The sequence below is a fragment of the Suncus etruscus genome, chromosome 9 (genome assembly GCF_024139225.1).
Source record: "Suncus etruscus isolate mSunEtr1 chromosome 9, mSunEtr1.pri.cur, whole genome shotgun sequence".
NCBI classification, from domain to species: Eukaryota; Metazoa; Chordata; class Mammalia; order Eulipotyphla; family Soricidae; genus Suncus; species Suncus etruscus.
The window spans coordinates 57,516,775-57,536,290 of record NC_064856.1 but is presented as its reverse complement, the minus strand read 5'-3'; the positions used below and the strand labels follow the sequence as shown (position 1 = coordinate 57,536,290).

The window sequence follows — 19,516 nt, the reverse complement described above, 5'->3', positions numbered from 1 at the left end:
CTTAATTGAAACTCAATATCACATCATAGGAGAAGAATTTCATTACAACAACATTATCTCATTACATCAGTCATTACAATCATTACATAATCACTTGATAACATTATGTCATCTGTGAATAATTTCAGTTTTAAAGTCTCAACTCTTGGACTGAATAAATTATATACAATGACCATAAAATAACATATGCTTCTGCAGAAATGCAAAGATCAAATGAGAATTGTGTGATTGAATTCATCTTCTTGGACTTTTCTAACTATCCTGAACTGTAAGAGCAACTCTTAGGGGTTTTCCTGGTTGTTTACCTGGCCATTCTAATGACGAACGCTATAAAGCTATCATTGTAGTTGTCATCTCTATGGAAAACAGTCTCAATGTTCTCATGCATCTATTTCTCCTGAACTTGTCTGTAGTAGAAGTGGGTTTAAGTTCAGCCATTATTTCTGAAATATTGTTGGTCCTTTCTATGGAGAATACTGTGATTACTTTTGCAAATTGCTTTGCTCAGATGTATTTCATTCTTCTTTTTGATAGTACTGAGTGTTTTCTCCTGATGGCAATAGCTTATGACTGATAAGCTGCAATATACCACCCACTGAACTGTATGTAATAGTGGACAAAAGCATTTTTATAAAGTTAGTAATGTTCCCTTGGGGCTCAGGGATGACTGTGACTACTTCGCAGACTATGTAGGTATTTCGTTTTCCTTATTGTGGATGAAATGAGATTAATTATCTATTTTGTGAGACACCCCCACTACTAAAACATGCCTATGCAGACACATTTATGTTTGGAATCTATGCACTCACAGGCACTATTTTTTTAACAGTATCAAGGGTCTTTATTGTACATATCTTTACAATATCTTGTTAAAATATTAGCAATAGCATAGTGGGTAGAACATTTGCTTTGCAAGAAGCCAATTGAGGTTCAATTCCTGGCATCCCATATGGTTCCCTCAGCATCGCCACAAGTGATTCCTGAGTACATAGCCAGGAGTAACCCCTGAACACTGGCAGTGTGGCCCCCAAACAAACAAAAAACCTCAAATAATATTTATTTATACTTCTTTTTTAATATTTTATTAAACACCTTGATTACAAACATGATTGTGGTTGAATTTCAGTCATGTAAAGAACACACCCCATCACCAGTGCAAGATTCCCAATATCAGTGTCCCGAATCTCCCTCCTCTCCACCCCACCCCTGCCTGTACTCTAGACAGGCTTTCTATTTCCCTCATACATTCTCATTGTTAGGATAGTTCACAATATAGTTATTTCTCTAACTAAACTCATCACTATTTGTGGTGAGCTTTATGAGGTGAGCTGTAACTTCCAGCCCTCCTCTCTTTTGTGTCTGAAAATTATTATTGCAAGAATGTCTTTCAGTTTTCTTAAAACCCATAGATGAGTGAGACCATTCTGCGTCTTTCTCGCTCTCTCTGACTTATTTCACTTAGCATAATGGATTCCATGTACATCCATGTATAGGAAAATTTTATGACTTCATCTCTTCTGACAGCTGCATAATATTCCATTGTGTATATGTACCACAGTTTCTTTAGCCATTCATCTGCTGAAGGGCATCTTGGTTGTTACCATGACTATGGTAAAAAGTGCTGCAATGAATATAGGTGTAAGAAAGGGATTTTTGTATTGTCTTTTTGTGTTGCTAGAGTATATTCCTAGGAGTGGTATAGCTGGATCAAATGGGAGCTCAATTTTCAGTTTTTGGAGGAATGTCCATATCGCTTTCCATAAAGGTTGGACTAGATGGCATTCCCACCAGCAGTGGATAAGAGTTCCTGTCTCTCTACATCCCCGCCAACACTGCTTGTTCTCTTTCTTTGTGATGTGTGCCAATCTCTGTTGTGTGAGGTGGTACCTCACAATTGTTTTGATTTGCATCTCCCTGATGATTAGTGATGTGGAGCATTTTTTCATGTGCCTTTTGGCCATTTGTATTTCTTCTTTGTCAAAATGTCTGCTATTTCTTCTCCCCATTTTTTGATGGGATTAGATGTCTTTTTCTTGTAAATTTCTGTCAGTGCCTTGTATATTTTGGATATTAGCCCCTTATTTGATGGGTATTTGTGAATATTTTCCCCCACTCAGTGGGTGGCTCTTGTATCCTGGGCACTATTTCCTTCGAGGTGCAGAAGCTTCTCAGCTTAATATATTCCCATCTGTTAATCTCTGCTTTCACTTGTTTGGAGAGTGCAATTTCCTCCTTGAAGATGCCTTTACTCTCAATGTCCTGGAGTGTTTTTTCTATGTGTTGTTAAATATCTTATGGTTTCAGGTCTGATATCGAGGTCTTTAATCCATTTGAATTTTACCTTCATACATGATGTTAGCTGGGGGTCTAAGTTCAATTTTTTGCAGGTGGCTAGCCAGTTGTGCCAACACCACTTGTTGAAGAGGCTTTCTTTGCCCCATTTAGGATTTTCTGCTCCTTTATCAAAAATTAGGTGATTGTATGTCTGGGGGACATTCTCTGAGTATTCAAGCCTATTCCACTGATCTGAGAGCCTTTCTTTATTCCAATACCATGCTGTTTTGATAATTATCACTTTGTAGTAAAGTTTAAAGTTGGGGAAAGTAATTCTTCCCATATTCTTTCCCCCAATAATTGCTTTAGCTATTCTAAGGTGTTTATTGTTCCAAATGAATTTCAGAAGTGTTTGATCTACTTTTTTGAAGAATGTCATGGGTATTTTTAGAGGAATCACATTAAATCTGTACAATGCTTTGGGAAGTATTGTCATTTTAATGATGTTAATCCTGCCAATCCATGAGCAGGGTATGTGTTTTCATTTGCATCTGTCTTCTCTTATTTCTTGAAGCAGAGTTTTATAGTTTTCTTTGTATAGGTCCTTCCCATCTTTAGTCAAGTTGATTCCAAGTTATTTGAGTTTGTGTGGCACTATTGTGAACAGGCACTATTTTGATTGTTTTGGTCCCATTTATTTGGTCACATCTGGTGACACTCAGGGGTTACTCCTGGCTATGTGCTCAGAAATCACTCTTAGCTTGGAGGACTATATGGGATATGGGATGCCAGGGAAACGAGATCTGTCCTGAGTCAGCTGCATGCAAGGTAAACGCCCTACCACTGCACTATTGCTATGCCCCCCCGAAACTTATTGATCTCTTTTCTTATGTGCAAATACTCTTTGCCATACTGAATATGCAATCAACTACTGGGAGATAAAATGCCTTTTCCACGTGTGCTTTCCATCTGACATATGTGACCCTCTTCTACAGCACAGCCATAATGACTTATATACAACCCAAATCTGGTTATTCTTGAAAAACCAAGAATGGATATCAATAGCCTGTACACTGCTGACACCTCTGTTAAATCCATTGATTTACAGCTTGAGAAATATTAAATGAAAAGAGCCTTGATGAAATTATGAAGAAAAAGTATATTTACAAACATTCCGACTTACTAGTATATGCTATTGGAATATTGCATGACTGAACTGTATTGAGATCAAGAAATGGTCTATTTTTATTTCTTGGTGTGAATATATATGTATATGTGAATATATATGTATGTGTATGTATACATATATGTTATGTGAATATATATGTATGTATATGTATATGTGAATATATGTATACATATATTGGTTTTTGGGCCACACCCAGTGATGCTCAGGGCTCTGCACTCAGAATTCGCTCCTGTCTTGGAGGACCATATGGGATGCCAGGAGATTGGACCACGGTTCGTTTTAGGTCAGTTGCATGCTAGGCAAATGCCCTATTGCTGTTCCACTGCTCAGACCCAGTGTGCATGTATTTAGCTTTTAGATATTTCCAAGTTAAGAATAATTACAGATATTTCTGATTGTGAATAGTTCTTATTTTTGTTGAAATATGCCTTTAAGCCTGTCTAGGGCACAGGCGAGGGTGGGGTGGGGAGGAGGGAGATATGGGACATTGGTGATGGGAATGTTGCACTGGTGAAGGGGGGTGTTCTTTACGTGACTGAAACCAAACCACAATCATGTTTGTAATCAAGGTGTTTAACTAAATATATTAAAAAAAGAAATATGCCTTTAAACATGTAGAATCAATTTATCTACTCTCTGTGGTACAATATCATTATGAATTATTTTTATAATTACAGACAAAGCTTTAATTATACACATTTTCTTGTGGACTGATGATTTATTTCTGTGTTCTAGATTTTTAAGTGGGAATCTGATGTAATGAAGAGTATGTGTTTTTTTTTTTTATAAATTTTTGTAGATCTAGCACATTACTTTTCATAATCATTGTGATTGATTGTGAACCATTTAAGCAGCAACAAGATAGATCTAAAGAGTAGAATAATAACAGTAAAAGTCTGTTCCATGAATTTATAAAGATATACTTATTTGGGAGAGACAAAACTGATTCTATTTCAGATTATCACACTGGTTGTTTTTTCAAAAAAAATTTTTTTTTGAGATTTGTGATGAGTAGATAATGGACAACCTTTCTACCACCAACCTTCCCACCACCAATGCCTCCTATCTCCGTTCTCCACCAACCCCTGCCTGTTTTCAAGACAGGCATTCTATTTCTCTCACTCACTACCATTGTCATGATAGTTGTTGGTGTAGTTATTTCTCTAACAGCACTTACCAATCCTTGTGTTAAGCTTCATATCATGGGCTAGTCCATTCGAACTTCGTTTCTATTGTCTCTGGGTATTATTACCATACTATCTCTTATTTTTCTTAAATCCCACAGATGGGTGAGATTATTTTGTGTCTATCTTCCTCTGACTCACTTCACTTAGTCTAATAATTTCCATGTCCATTCATGTATAGGAAAATTTCATAACTCCATTTTTTCCTGACAGCTGCACAGTATTTCATCATGTATATGAACTACAGTTTCTTTAACCATTCATCTGTTTTTGGACATCTGGGTTGTTTCCAGATTCTGGCTATTGTAAATAGAGCTACAATGAACATAGGTGTGCAGAGGCCATTTTTATATTGTGTTTTTTGTGTTCCTACAGTATATTCCTAGTATAGTTGAATCATATGGAAGCTCAATTTCCAGTTTTTTTAGGAATCTCCATATTGACTTCCATAAAGGTTGGACTAGATGGCATTCCTACCAGTAATGAATGAGTGTTGCTTTCTTCCCACATGCCCTCCAGTACTGATTGTTGTTCTTTGTGATGTGGTGTCACAAAATTTTTTTTATATACTTTTGATTTTTATGATAATTTTCTTTTTTCTTTTTGCTTCTTTTGTTTGTATGCCTAGGTGTGCTTAAGGCTTACTCATGGCTCCATGATTAGTGTTCACTCCTGTAATGCTCAGGGGATTTATATGAGGTTATGTTGATTGAACCCAGGTTAACCATATGCAACTCAAGTGCTTTACTCAATACATTATCTCTTATGCCACTGTATGATTACTGTATATACTTGAGTATGAGCCAAATCGAGTATAACCTGACTCACCCAATTTTACCCTAAAAACTGAGAAAACTTTGTGACTCAAGTATAAGTCGAGGTGGAAAGTGCAGCAGCCACTGGTAAATTTCAAAAATAAAAATATACACCCGAAACATGGGACTGGAACAATGGCGCAAGTGGTAGGGCATTACCTTGCATGCAGCTAACCTAGGATGGACTGCAGTTCAATCCCCTGGTGTCCCATATGATTCCCTAAGCCAGTAGCAATTTCTGAGCCCATAGCCAGGAGTAACCTCTGAACGTCACCTGGTGTGGCCCAAAAAGCAATATACATATATATATGTATATATATATATATACCCAAAACAATTACAGTAATTGAGGAATCAGTAAATAAATATATAAGTAAATAAATATATAAGTAAATAAATACATGATTACATTTACAATACATGATTGTTTGATATACTGTATACCATTTACATACCACATTAACCCATAGTATTCAATGACAACTTTAATAAAGTGAATAAACCATTTAAGACAGTAAAGCATTATAAATAAATGGTTAAAAATCCTGAATCCTTATACTCCAAAACCCCCGATTATAAGGATTCATGATTTATAAACATTTATTTACATGACTTTACTGCCTTAAATGGGTTTTTCACTTAATTAAATGTGCCATTGAATATTGTGGGTTAAAGAGTTCGGTGGCATACAGTTCAGATCAGCCACCTGCCTCTTCAGCTCCTCAACTTGTGGACTGAGCTGAAGCACTGCCCCCTCCAGCAGATGGCAGAAGACGACTGGAGACTACATGCACATGATTCAGTGCTCATGCACTGAATCAAATAACCTGTATGACTCGAGTATAAGCCAAGTTCAGGATTTTTGGCACAAATTTTGTGAGGAAAAAACTCAGCTTATACTCCAGTATATAGGTATTTGTTTTTTATTCTTTCAGTCTGGTTCTGTATTTATTCTGTGAATTTAGATGTGCTTCCTGAAAGCAGCAAACAGATGGACAGTAATGATCCATTTAGTCACTCTATGTTTTTTTAATGGGAGACTTTAGTCCATTGATATTAAAAGAGATGATTGATAATGAAGGGCTGTGCTGCTGTTTTTATTTTATACTTTGGGCTTAGCTCTTTTTTGGATTTGCTATTTTGGCCTTTCAAATTTTTTTTTGCATAGTTTGTTTAGCTATAGAAAGTGTAGCCAGGGACAGGAGTGGTGGCGCAAGCCATAAGGCATCTGCTTTGTGCGTGCTAGTCTAGGATGAACTGTGGTTCTATGTCCCCTGGTGTCCCATATGGTCTCCCAAGCCAGGAGCAATTTCTGAGTGCATACCCAGGAGTAACCCCTGAGTGTCACTGGGTGTGCCAGAAAGACCAAAAAAAAAAAAAAAAGAAAAAAAAAGAAAAGAAAAGAAAAGAAAAAAAAGAAAGTGTAGCTAGCTCTTCTTTGTATAAAAATATTTTTTATCTCTTGCAAATCTAAATGACAGTTTTGCAAGGTAGTGAACTCTAGGTTGAAGTTTTTTCATTCAGTACTTTCAATACATCATTCTACTATTTGTAGTTTAATATGGGATTTTGTGGCATATATTATATTCTGTATCTTGTATTCTGACATATTTCTTCTCTCTATGCGTTAAGCAATCTATCTCTCTTTTTGATCATTGCCATTTTGATTACAACTCATTTTGATGTTGATGTTCTGTTTGAATCTATTTTGTTTGATACTCTATGCAAAATATTCATTCCAGAGATTGGGGAAGTTTGGAGCTATCATCTTTTCCACAAGTCATTCTTTCATTTTCTGTTCTTCCTCTCTTGCTATTTTTATAATCCATGATTATTACTCTTTTTTTTTGTTTTGTTTTTTAGGGCCACACCCGTTTGATGCTCAGGGGTTACTCCTGGCTAAGCGCTCAGAAATTGCCCCTGGCTTGGGGGGACCACATGGGACGCCGGGGGATCGAACCACGGTCGCGATCTTTCCTTGGCTAGCGCTTGCAAGACAGACACCTTACCTCTAGCGCCACCTCGCCGGCCCTGATTATTACTCTTTTTATTATCTTTTAAGTATCCTATATTCTCATCTATTTTATACTTCTCCTTTGCAGCTTCATTGTTGTTGATGACTTGCATTTTGTACACAAGATCACTAATATAGCTCTCTCCACATTTGGAATTCTGTTGTTTTGGCTTGTTATTGTATTTTGTTTTTTAACTTTATGTCAACACTGTGGTTGTTTCTCTCCACCAAACAGTGTGACTTTCTCTCCACCATTGTACTCAGTTTCCTACCTTCTTCAAGCCTGCGCCCTTAGAAGACACAAAATAGCTTCATTTTATGTTGTTTGTTACAACAACATGGTAAATGGAATTATTAAAAAATAGTTCAGTAAAAGAAAATTTGTGAAAATTATTATATCTCACAATGGTATTATTAAAGTTTTTGTCAAAGGATTTATTGAGGCATTTGTTGCTAATTAAGCCTTTTGGGTTACTGTTTTTTTACTTATTGGCTTAGTGGACTTCTATATTTACTTTCCAATCAATTTTCTGTGCTCCTATTTCATTGCCAATATTGTGCAATTTGAAGGTGCTGCTTGGCTGCTTTCAGAGCTTGTGCTCCAGAACCATAAACTGAGAAGATTCTTTGGTTTGGAGTCTCCTTTGAGATTAGTCATGAAGATGTGAAGCTGGGCCTTTTATATGATGAAGGCTGTGGTTTGCGGGTATGGCTGCTGTGAACTCTGCCCACCCAGGAGGATGTCCTAAGAAGCCTACAGAGTTTTCATCTTAAAGACTGATGTACCTGGGAGTTTTACTGGCTTGGTATTATTCCCAGATTTTTATTGTACTCCTTAAATTTCTTCTGTTCTTCCAAGATTTGTATTGTACTCCTTCAATTCTATTTGTATGGATTCTTTCATACTTTAAATCAATTGTTCTTTGAATTGTTTGAATTCATCTTCCTATGATTGCTTAACTTACATTGCCAATGCATTGAGTATTGATTTGAGATCCTCCTCATCCAGGCTTGAGAATTTTAAGAAACTCAAAAAGACTTACTTGGATTTCTGTCCCTGTATGCCAAAACCGCTGAATTGTCTTTAATTTTTTTTGTTTTGTTTTGATTTTGGGTCACACTCAGTGACACTCAGAGCTTACTCTTGGCTATGTGTTTAGAAATCACTCCTGGCTTGGGGGACCATAGGGATGTCAGGGATCAAACCGTGGTTCTTCCTGGGTCATCCATGTGCAAGGCAAACACCCAATTTACCTGATTCACTATTTTACATTAACTAGTTGATGTTTATGTCTCTGTTAGTCAGAATATTTTCATTATCTTGTAAAGGTATTTCAGTGGAAGAAATGGATGTATATCTAGTTTTTCCTTTTACTTGTTAGGATTTCTATGGGGGAATTCTACTTCTGAAATAAGATCCTGTGGGCACCCACCTGTCTTTGGAGTTTGTGAAGTGGGTTAAGTACAATGGTCAAATGGAAATGTTAGCTTGCATATAGTAACAAGTATCTTTGCTGTACTTGGTTGCTGGAACTAAATTTTCCCTGATAGTGCTGAGCAGTGGTTTATAGAAGTCTAAGGATGCCACTTGAATTGTAGTAGTTAAATTATCAGTGACTAGTGGGTCTCTGAGGATGTCTTTTAGGCAGAGGCCTTTATAAAGAGGCTCCCAGGGGTCCATATGGTCCCTGAGTACTGAAACTGACTTTTCTTGGCATTCGAAGTTGGAGGAAGTCTAAAGAGATATAACAGCTGATTAAGTGGTTGAAAACAAGTTGTAAATAGATAATAACTGAAAAACCTGCTTATATATGTGTTAGTGAGATTTTACAATTTCTAGTTCCTCTCACTGAGAATTGGAATGATTATCAAGTGAAACTCAGTACTCAGGTAGTGTGCCTATTAAACTTGTTTTCAGACTCATAAAAGTGTGAACAAAGAAAATTTTATAAGGAGTTTAGTTGTATGGGAAGTGGTCAGAAATAAGGCCAGTTATTTGAAAGTTGAAATTCAGAGGAGGGAATGAGTTATCCAAGGTCATGTAAAAAACATTTACAGTGGAGCCTAATTAATAGGTTAGTGAATAAGTTATATCAGTATTATAATATCTTATGTTTAAAATAAAACATGGAGCATTTAGACTAGATTAAAATTATGTATAAAGTCAGTAATTTGAATTTGTCATATAAAATTGTTAGCTCTCAGAAATTGTTCTGTTTTTTAATAGGATCCTCTCTAATTTTTTTTTGGCTATGCTTGGAATTTTTTTTTTTTTTTTTTTGCTCTTAGCTCAGGGATCACTTTTGGAGGTGCTCGATCATGTGTGGCCCTGTGGATGAACTGAGGTTAGCTTAATGTCAGTTAAAAATGTTTATCCATCTAATTTTATTGAGGCACCATAATCCACAACACTGTTAATGATAGTTTCATGTATACAACATTCCAACATCACCCCCACCATAGTGCTTGCTTCCCTTTATCAATGTCCTAAGAGTTTTTCCGTCCCCATCAACCCCATACCCAGGTAAGCTCAGTTCTGTAGATGAACTTTCCAGTTCTGTTGTCTGGAAATAAAATATTTTGGGGCCACACTTGCTGGTGCTCAGGGGTTATACCTGGATCTATATATCTCTCCTGGCAGGCTTGGGGGACCATATGGAATGCCGGGGATCAATCCCACGCCCTGCTGCTGAGCTATTGCTCCGGCCCTGTTGTCTGGAAAATTTTTAGAATTTATTTTTCTTGTCCAGTAGATAATGTACTATTTAATATTAGAAATGTTACTTAAATATATTTTCCTGAACTTTATGTTACTGTTTTTCAAATACCTTTAATCTGAACAAGTCATCCCTCATTCCTAGTACCAATGATGCTTTTTTTCCTTTGTGTGTGATTTTGGTTGCTCTCTCTCTCCCACTTCTTTTAGAGGAATTTCTTTCTATTTAAATTACTTAAAGCATTAGTTACTGCTGTTTTATCTGAAAATTCAGGTTAAAGAGAATATTATATTGATAAGAGGAAACCTTGAAGATCTGGCAGGCAGAATATTTTTTTACATTTGGCTGATTTACAAAGGATAATATAAAGCAGTATTTCAATAATTATTCAACCAAATTCTATCTGGTTTAATTTCTATGTGCCCACTGATACTTTACCAATTGGCTTTCTAGCCTGGTGTCCTATTCCAGTTATGTTAAGTCACCTGTGGACTCCCTAGAATATTTGGGAGGATCTCTGGGATTCAAATGTCTCTATATTCTGATATGCTGGGATAGTGGAGAAAATAATATTAAACTGTGGAAATCTTAGAGAAGATTGTTCCATGTAAGGGGGTTGAGCTGCAATGTCAGTGGGGACAAACTCAGACTAGAGGGATTTCAGATACTCCAAGCCAAAGATCCTAAAAATAGCTAGGATTCTGGGAATTGCTTCCCCAATCTAAGAGGTTATTCTCTTTTAGCCTGATAATCATCTGAAAGAAGGGGAGGCCTTGAGCCTGCAGCTTTCTAAGAACAAATTAGAGAAGTTCCTATATCAGAGTCATAAGGGAGTCCAGTCTTATTTCCTAACTAAGAGACTCCTCTTGCAAATAGTTGGAGTGTTAGACCTGGTACCAAACTCTAATACAATCTATTTTCACACATAGGGGCCAAATGTCTTCATTATTTCTGAAACTCTACATTTTGCATATTTAAGTTTCTTTTACACACTATATTCCTATTTATTTATTTATTTATTTATTCATTCATTCATTATTTATTAGTTTTGGGCTACACCCGGCTGCATTCACGGGTTACTCCTGGATCTTCACTCAGAAATCGCTCCTGACCACCTAGGGGGACCATATGGGATACAGGGGAGTGAACTTGGGTTCACTTGAGTCAGCTGCAACATGCAAGGCAAATGCCCTACCACTGTGCTATCACTCCAGCCCCATCAATTTTAATATTGATTTCTCTATCCAATCAATTTTGATTTAGTATCTATTATATTCTTCTGATCTCTTATAGAAATGAGAATGCAACAAAGAACAAAGCAAAGTTCCTGCCTCCAGGATCTGCATTACAGAAGAGGAAGTTAATAGCCAAAACCCCAAATAAATAGCTGTCATTTCATTTGGTGATGAGTGTTCTAGACAGATATATAACTGGTTGGAGATGTATTAGAGATTGCTGGGGTAGGGACAGAAACTGTTATGTTATGTATTTAGGGAAGATTGTGCTTATGGATTCTATATTTATGTTTGGTACATAGGTATTTTATTAAGTATATATTGCATAAGTAACGAGTAAATGATATTTCTAAGGTTGTGCATGTGGGGAACTTGGATGTAGGATAGGGAATGAAAAACAAATGATCGTTATTGATTGGAATTACCTCAATTTCATTTATGTCACATAGATGGGCACATAGATGACCGGATAGAACTGCTCTAAAGTGTCCACTTAAGCAGAAATTATATAGTAGTGACCTGACATGCTCTATCAGATCAATAACTGAAGCAGTTTACTACTATTACTCTGAGATAATTAAATATGAACTTCACATCTTTTTTGAGACTGTTTATTTTTAATATGTTTTAATACATTTTATACTAATTAGAACACATTTTGAACTTTGAAATTTATAATAATAAAAACACTGACATTCATCATTTAAAAATTAGGGGCCAGAGTGATAGTAAAGCAGCTAAAATGCTTGTCTTGTACATGGCTAATCTGGGTTAGATCCACTGCCAGGAGTGATTTCTGAGTGTAAAGCCAGGAGTAAACACTGAGCACTGTCAAGTGTGGCCCCAAAACAAAACAAATCAAAGCATAATTTTAAAATGAGATACTAATTAGGCATTTTATTAAGAATAATTTTTTGTTTACTTAAATTATTTTTATTTGAAAATAAGTACATATATGCACAGTTAAATATAAATTATCTAGAACACTGGATAATTAATTAAAATATATATTATTGCCTTAAGAATTTTATTTTAAGCCATTTGCAGAGAAGCACATTTTCTGGAACATTTATGTTATTTTGTACTTTGAAAATATGATTGCTCTCAAAAATTCATCACCTATTCACTTGCATTTAAAAGATTCACAGTATCAATATATTGACCATTTTCAAAATTGCAATTTGATGATCTGTTAAAATGAGCTCATCAGTATATATTCTGCCAAGGATTAAAACTAAACTCCCAGCTATTGAAATGTGAATTCATATTTACACCCACATCATAATTACGTTTACGTTCTGTCACTGAAATGAAAAGGCAGAATCTAACCTCTGTGGTTGAATTCATCCTCCTGGGCTTTTCTAACTTCCCTGAACTGCAAGAGCAACTTTTTAGGATTTTCTTGCTTGTTTACTTGGCCATTGTGATGGGAAATTCCATTATTATAATTGTTATTTCCCTAGAACAGAGCCTTCATGTCCCTATGTACCTATTTCTCTTGAACTTGTCTGTAGTGGAAGTGACTTTTTGTGCAGTTATTATGCCTGAAATGCTGGTGGTTCTCAACAATGAAAAAACTGTGATTACTTTCACAGGCTGTTTTGCTCAGATGTACTTCATTGTTCTTCTTGGTGGGACTGAATATTTCCTCCTGGGGGCAATGGCTTATGATCGATATGCTGCAATTTGTCGTCCTCTGAACTACCCAATGAGTATGAACAAAAGTGTTTTCATAAAATTAATAATATTCTCATGGGTCTCAGGGACCATGGCGACTACTTTGCAAACAACATGGGTGTTTAGTTTCCCCTTTTGTGGCCCTAATGAGATCAATCACCTCTTCTATGAAACACCTCCAGTGCTAGAACTTGTATGTGCAGACAAATATATGTTTGAAATCTATGCATTTACTGGCACTATTTTGTTTATTATGGTTCCTTTCTTCTTAATTCTTATGTCTTACACCAGAATTCTCTTTGCCATCCTGAAGATGCAATCAAACACTGGGAGGCAAAAGGCCTTTTCTACATCTCATCTCACATCAGTTACCCTCCTGTATGGCACAGCCAGTATGACTTATTTACAGCCCAAATCTGGTTATTCCCCAGAAACCAAGAAAGTTATGTCATTGGCTTACTCACTTCTTACGCCTCTATTAAATCCATTGATATACAGCTTGCGAAATAATGAACTGAAAAGAGCTTTCATAAAATTATGGAGAACAAAAGTGTATCTACATTAATTCCTGACTATATGAAAACCATGCGATATTTGGTAATTGCCTGATTAATGCCTATTTAATTTAGTAAACAATCAACTATTTTCACTTCTTATGAATAAACATATTTTGTAGGTTATTCCAGTTCAATAATAAATTTTAAGTTGTCTGCTTTCATTTTATTTGTAGGTATAGTTTTCTTTTTTAAAACATTTCATATTAACTTCTTATGATCCAAGGCAATTACTGATTATTTTCACAGAATATCTTCAATAAATATTTATTTTTAATGTGTACTGATGTTTTATTTTGTATTAGAATTACCAGTCGGTGCTGGTAAGACTTACCATACTTGTTCCTATACAATTTAATAGCCTAAGTAAAAATATGGAAGATCAACAAAAGCTCTAAGTTCTTTCCTTGGACAGAACCTTAGGAATTAAAAAGTACCAAGGGGCAGATGTCTGGCTTCCTGTTTCCTTTTTGGTTCTGGAGGCTAGCTCTTGCCAGGCATGGGGTTTGGGGAGGCCCCAGGCTGTAGGCCTTCTCCCTAGCTTGGTGGGGTACTGGGAGGATTGGCAGGCCTCCAGCTGTCCCCCTCTTTCTCTCCTGGACTCCAGGCCTTCCCTGGATTTGGGCCCAGGTAGTCAGAATGTAAGTGCCAGGTGGACTCTATAGGGGTCCTCAGGTTTCCCCTCCTCTTCTTACACTTGGGAGGAGGGGAACAGGGAGGAGGGCGGGCAGATGTCTGGCTTCTGGTTCCCTATCAAATCCTTTTTGGTCCCGGAGGCTAGCTCTTGCCAGGCATGGTGTTTGGGGAGGCTCCAGGCTGAAGGCCTTCTTCCTAGCTTGGGGGTGCTGGGAGGCTTGGCAGGCACCCAGATATCACCCTCTTTCTCCCCTGGACTCCAGGCCTTCCCTGGGTGTTGGCCCAGGTGGCCAGAAGGTGGGTGCCAGGTGAACTCTATAGAGGTCTTCTAGCTTCCCCCTCTCTCTACACTAGGGAAGAGGGGCAAGCAGAGAAGGGAGGGCAGATGCTGCACTGGGTTGTGTTGGGGCAGTCACTGGCAATTTTTTATCATTGGCCTCCATTTAAAAAACCATGCAAATCTAGCACCCCGTGTGTACAATATACATTGATAGTGTTCTATGCATATATTTTACATATGCATAATATCCATTTTGTATTGTGCCCTTGACACTGCCCTACAAAGCTCATTTCTAGTCCTTTGTCCCAACCATTATTTCCCCCCCTCCATTTACTCTTTGTACCTTCAATACCGTACAGGTCAAATCACAGACCAAAGTGGTGCACTGAATTTAACACCCCACCTACTATTTCAAAATTTCCCCTCTATGTATTTGTTTTGTCTGTCCTTCTCTTTGTTATCTGTTTAATAAGGAAGTCTGGTATTAGTGTCCCTCCATTTAAAGTTTATCTTAGAAACAAGTGAATAGGATTGTTGGGCTCTTCTAGTGTCCCCATAGGCACCAATCACATCATGTGACATCGTTTTTCCTTTCCATAGGCACATTAAAATGGGAAATTACTATACATACAAACACGTTATTATCTAATAGAGATGGGAGCACACAAATCTTCTAATGCAGTGGGACCTTACACCCTGACATTGTCATAATGACCTGGCTCAAGCCTCAGAAGAATGAGTATTGTCCATTTACCCCTGAACCAGGGATGCCATCTACAAAACAACCACAGTTGTGTACATCACCTGAAAGCAATCCTCTACCAGGGAAGACCTTACCACTGCTCTGGCATAGACCTACTCAACAAACTTCCCTTAACACTCAGAAGATTTAACAACAATAACGACCTGCTTTCAGGACCTAACTCTCTGCATCACCCTCTAATTGTGAGGTGAAATTAAAGGACTCTCCACATTATCCTGACTTTGATGTAGGATATGGACATATTTCAGGATCCTTAGCTACAGAAACCTGACATCAACAACAGTAACTGTGTGAAAAATATAATGTATTGGCACTACAGACCATGACGAGTTGGACAACCTAGTATGCCTGGAGCCCAGAGTTGGTCTTATGCCAGAAAACTTCAGGCGTAAGGTCTCCTTGTATTTAGGCCAAAGCTTTTCCTTTCCATATCCCCTATATTTTGCTGGGTCTATGCAAACAATTGCCACTCTAACACCATCTTTGCTGGGCTCCTTTGACTCATCCTTAATGAAATAATGTATTATGATCAACTGTGTCAACAATACTATAGCCTTTAATGTTAAAGGAGTTACATAAATTTTGTGGCTTTAGATTGCTTTGTGTACTGCTAAGAAATGTTATAATGTACTATAATCTGGGGACAAAGTAATTGTGCATGTGCTTTGTTTTATTTTCTTAAAGATTTTTGGCTGAAAATTCAAAATTAAGGTGTCAGCAAGGGAATTTCTTTTGAGAATTCTGTTTATGGGTGATTGTCTTCCCACTGTAACTTCACATTGTCCTCTTTCTTTGCATCTTTGTTTTTATAAAATAAAAAAATGTGAAAAAAGAAAAAGAAAAGTACCAACTGGAGCAGTTTGGGAAAACTATAGACTATCTTTGTGGAGGAAAGTGACACTATTCCCAATTTGGAGATTTTACCCTATCCCAACTTGAGAGGCACACACTCCCCATTTTGGGGGATTGTTTTCATCTCAATTTCTCAAATTAGGGTCTGTGCTCTTTGTTCTTTCTCCTCTGGAAGAGGTCTAGGCTTTCTCTAAATATGGTTTATCTTTTAAAAATCTTTCCAGAATAAAGATACTTTATTATTTGTTTCCCTCCTGAAGTTATTTTTTGTGAGAACATTTTTGTGTGACAAATTTGGGAACCCAGGGGGAGTTGGGATTGGCTAACTTTTTCTTTCAAAGAAAGAATTTTTCTTTCTTTGTCACCTGTAAAATTCACCCATATGGTCTCCCAAGCCAGGAGCAATTTCTGAGTGCATTGCCAGGAGTAACCCCTGAGCGTCACTGGATGTGGCCCCAAAACAAAACAAAACAAATTGTCAAGACATCTACTTCTTTTGGGGGATTCTTTGGGGGAATCCACTTTTCCCACCTACAGAAAAAAGTTTTAGCCTAAGTTTCATTCTCATTTAGCTGTCAGAAAAGCCACAATTTTAGTTTCCATTTTCTCTGGAAAAATGAATAGTGAATATGTCCAGTGGATTAGAATTCACAAAAAGAAATTTCGTCACTGTCTGGAGTGATAGCACAGCTTTGTCTTGCACGTGACCTATACAGATGTAATCCCCATCATCCCATATTATGCTCTGAGCCTACTAGAAGTGATTTCTGAGTGAAAAGGAATAACAGTTGTGAGGCCTGGTGTGGCCTCACAACAACAACAACAACACAACAACAGCAACAACAACTAGTTTGATCATAAAACTGGGAAACTTGTTCAAGTAATATTTGATTTAAAATATTTGGGGGGGGGGCGAAGTGATAGCCTAGTGGTAAGCCAGGAGCGATTTCTGAGCGCCTAGCCAGGAACAACCCCTGAGCATCACTGGGTGTGGCCCAAAGACCAAATAAATAAAATATTTGGGGGGCCCACACCAGATGGTTCTCAGTAATATTTAAATTTAATATAAACTTTTTAAGAGAGCATTAATCTGATATTAGGAAATCTCCGAAAGTCTAACTCTAATTCCTAAGCCAAATACCTAGCTTTATTCAGGTTTTGGTTCTCTGTATCACTTGTTTAATATTCATTTCTTCAAAAAGTTTTTGTGGGCTTTTTTGCCCAAAACAGCCAAGAAGATGCCATCGAACACAATCTCCAGGGCCCAAACCCAGGGAGCTTTATAAAAGACTGCTGCCTCTCTCCCTGTCTGCTTTTCTGCCCAAGACAACCAAGAAGACGCCATTGAACATAATTTCCAGGGCCCAAACCTGGTAAGGGCCCCACCCAATAAAGTGGAGCCAGAGGAGCATCTTCTAACTCAAGAACCCAGTACAGCACATAGTCAAAACCGCTCTACAAATGTTGCAGTGGGGAAACAATGCATGACAACACCACACATAGAGAATGAAGATGACCTGAAAAGCCTCTCAGGTAAGGAGTTTAAAGTATTAATATGGAGGATGATCAAATAACTAAAGCAAAAATAGATCAGTCTGAACAGAACATAACGGCAGAACTTACAACTGAAATAAGAGGTCTGAAAAACTCAGTAGATGAAATGAACACCTCAATGAAATGCCTCTCCAAAGGAATAACAGCAGCTGAAGACAGGGTCAGTGAGACAGAGGATGAGATGCAGAACAAATCCATTCATCAGAAGAAATTGGAAAAGAACCTTAAAGCAAATGATCAGACAATGAATAACCTACTAAAAAATGTGAACAGATGAAAATAGAAGTCTTTGATAAATAAACTCAACAGAAAAAAACATAATAATCATTGGAGTTTCAGAGCCTCAAGAGTTGGAGGAAGTGTGAGAAGAAGAGGAAGAGAAAAAAGAAGAGGAAGAAGGGAAGAATAAAAAGAAAACGGAAGAAGAGGAAGAAAAAAGTGGAGGAGGAGGAAGAAAAGGAAGAAAAAAGAAGGAAGAAGGGGAAGAAGAGGAAGAAGAAAATGAAGAGGAGGAGAAAGAAAAAGAAGTAGAAGAGGAGGAAGAAGAGGAGGAAGAAGAGTAAGAGAAAGAAGAAGAGGAAAAAAGGAAAATGACTATTTATTTCTAATTTTTTTCTTATAATAATGTATTTGTTTAAGCACCATGATTATAAACATGTCTGATATGGGTTTCAGTTAAAAAAGAAAAAAAGAAAGAGAAAAAAGAAGTTTTTATGTAGACTGACTCGTAATGAATTGTTTCTGTTCTTCACATTTTAGTAGAAGATACTGAGAATGGGAGAACAGGGAAATCACACCCTCACATGTCTCCTGGGGAAGAACAGGTGAGGTTCAAAGCTGCTTGAACAGATGATAATTTCAGAGTAACAGTGATGCTCGATTGAGATCTAAATCTGGGTAAAAAATGAATCAGTCCAGGAGGATTCTGTTAATATTTCTCTTCTAACCATCAGCAATGTTGACAAAAGCAAAATAATCTCAACAGCTAGATATGATCATTGTAACCATGATTTTTTGGGGATTGGAGTTGACATGATGTTTAACAATTCATATTTTTAAGAAAAGCCTCTTGGGCCAGAGAGACAGTGCAGGGATTAATGTTACTTGCCTTAATGACTCACCCTATTTTGAATCATTTGCATGTCTCATGGTCTCCTGAGCACCACCAAGGTTCATTTCTGGGCACAGAACCAAGAGATAGCCCTTAGCATCATAAGCTATACCCAAAAATCCAAACAAAAACAGACAAAATATAGAAAAAGTTATTTACAATGTGAATCTTATCATCTCTCTTCATATTAAAATATTTCAGTGAATTTCTCCCATACTTTGAGTAGAAAAATCTTTAGTATGGACTACGGAGCCCTATTTGATTTAGCTTCTGCCTATATGTCCTACTCGTTCAGGCTATCACCAATACTCTCACCATCGGATATTTGTGTAATATTAGCTTTAATTTAAAAACTTATTTATGAGTAGGGGGGTCCAGCGGGGGGGGGGAAACTTATTTATATGCTTTTTTCATTCCCTCACTCTCTCCCTATTTCTTCCTTCTTCTTGTTGATGTTCTCCCAATAACTGGTGGTTATGCACATATTTGGCTTTGTGTCTGTGCTTTCTTAGCCATGGTGTTCACTGGGTATTGGGCATCAGTGTGAGTGTGTGGTTGACTGTATTGCTCTCCTAGACTCACACTTCTTTAGTTGTGGTGTTTCAGTTGTGTTCTGCTATTGTTTTGCACTTAGGCAATACAAGCAGCTTTTGTAAATAGT

The 19,516-nt window shown here is 37.1% G+C and overlaps 1 protein-coding gene and 1 pseudogene across 1 annotated transcript; both read left to right on the top strand.

Annotated features, from left to right (window-relative positions):
• The first annotated feature begins 200 nt into the window (after positions 1-200).
• LOC126018957 (olfactory receptor 10A3-like) lies at positions 201-3,424 on the top strand (annotated as a pseudogene).
• A 9,313-nt stretch (positions 3,425-12,737) lies between these two features.
• LOC126018953 (olfactory receptor 10A3-like) lies at positions 12,738-13,670 on the top strand. The gene has a single exon (XM_049781073.1). The coding sequence runs from the start codon at positions 12,738-12,740 to the stop codon at positions 13,668-13,670; it is 933 nt and encodes a 310-aa protein (XP_049637030.1).
• The last annotated feature ends 5,846 nt before the right edge of the window (positions 13,671-19,516 follow it).

Bases quoted from the DNA above. Each gene is read 5' to 3' on its own strand.
- LOC126018953 (XM_049781073.1), top strand. From the start codon at position 12,738: ATGAAAAGGCAGAATCTAACCTCTGTGGTTGAATTCATCCTCCTGGGC.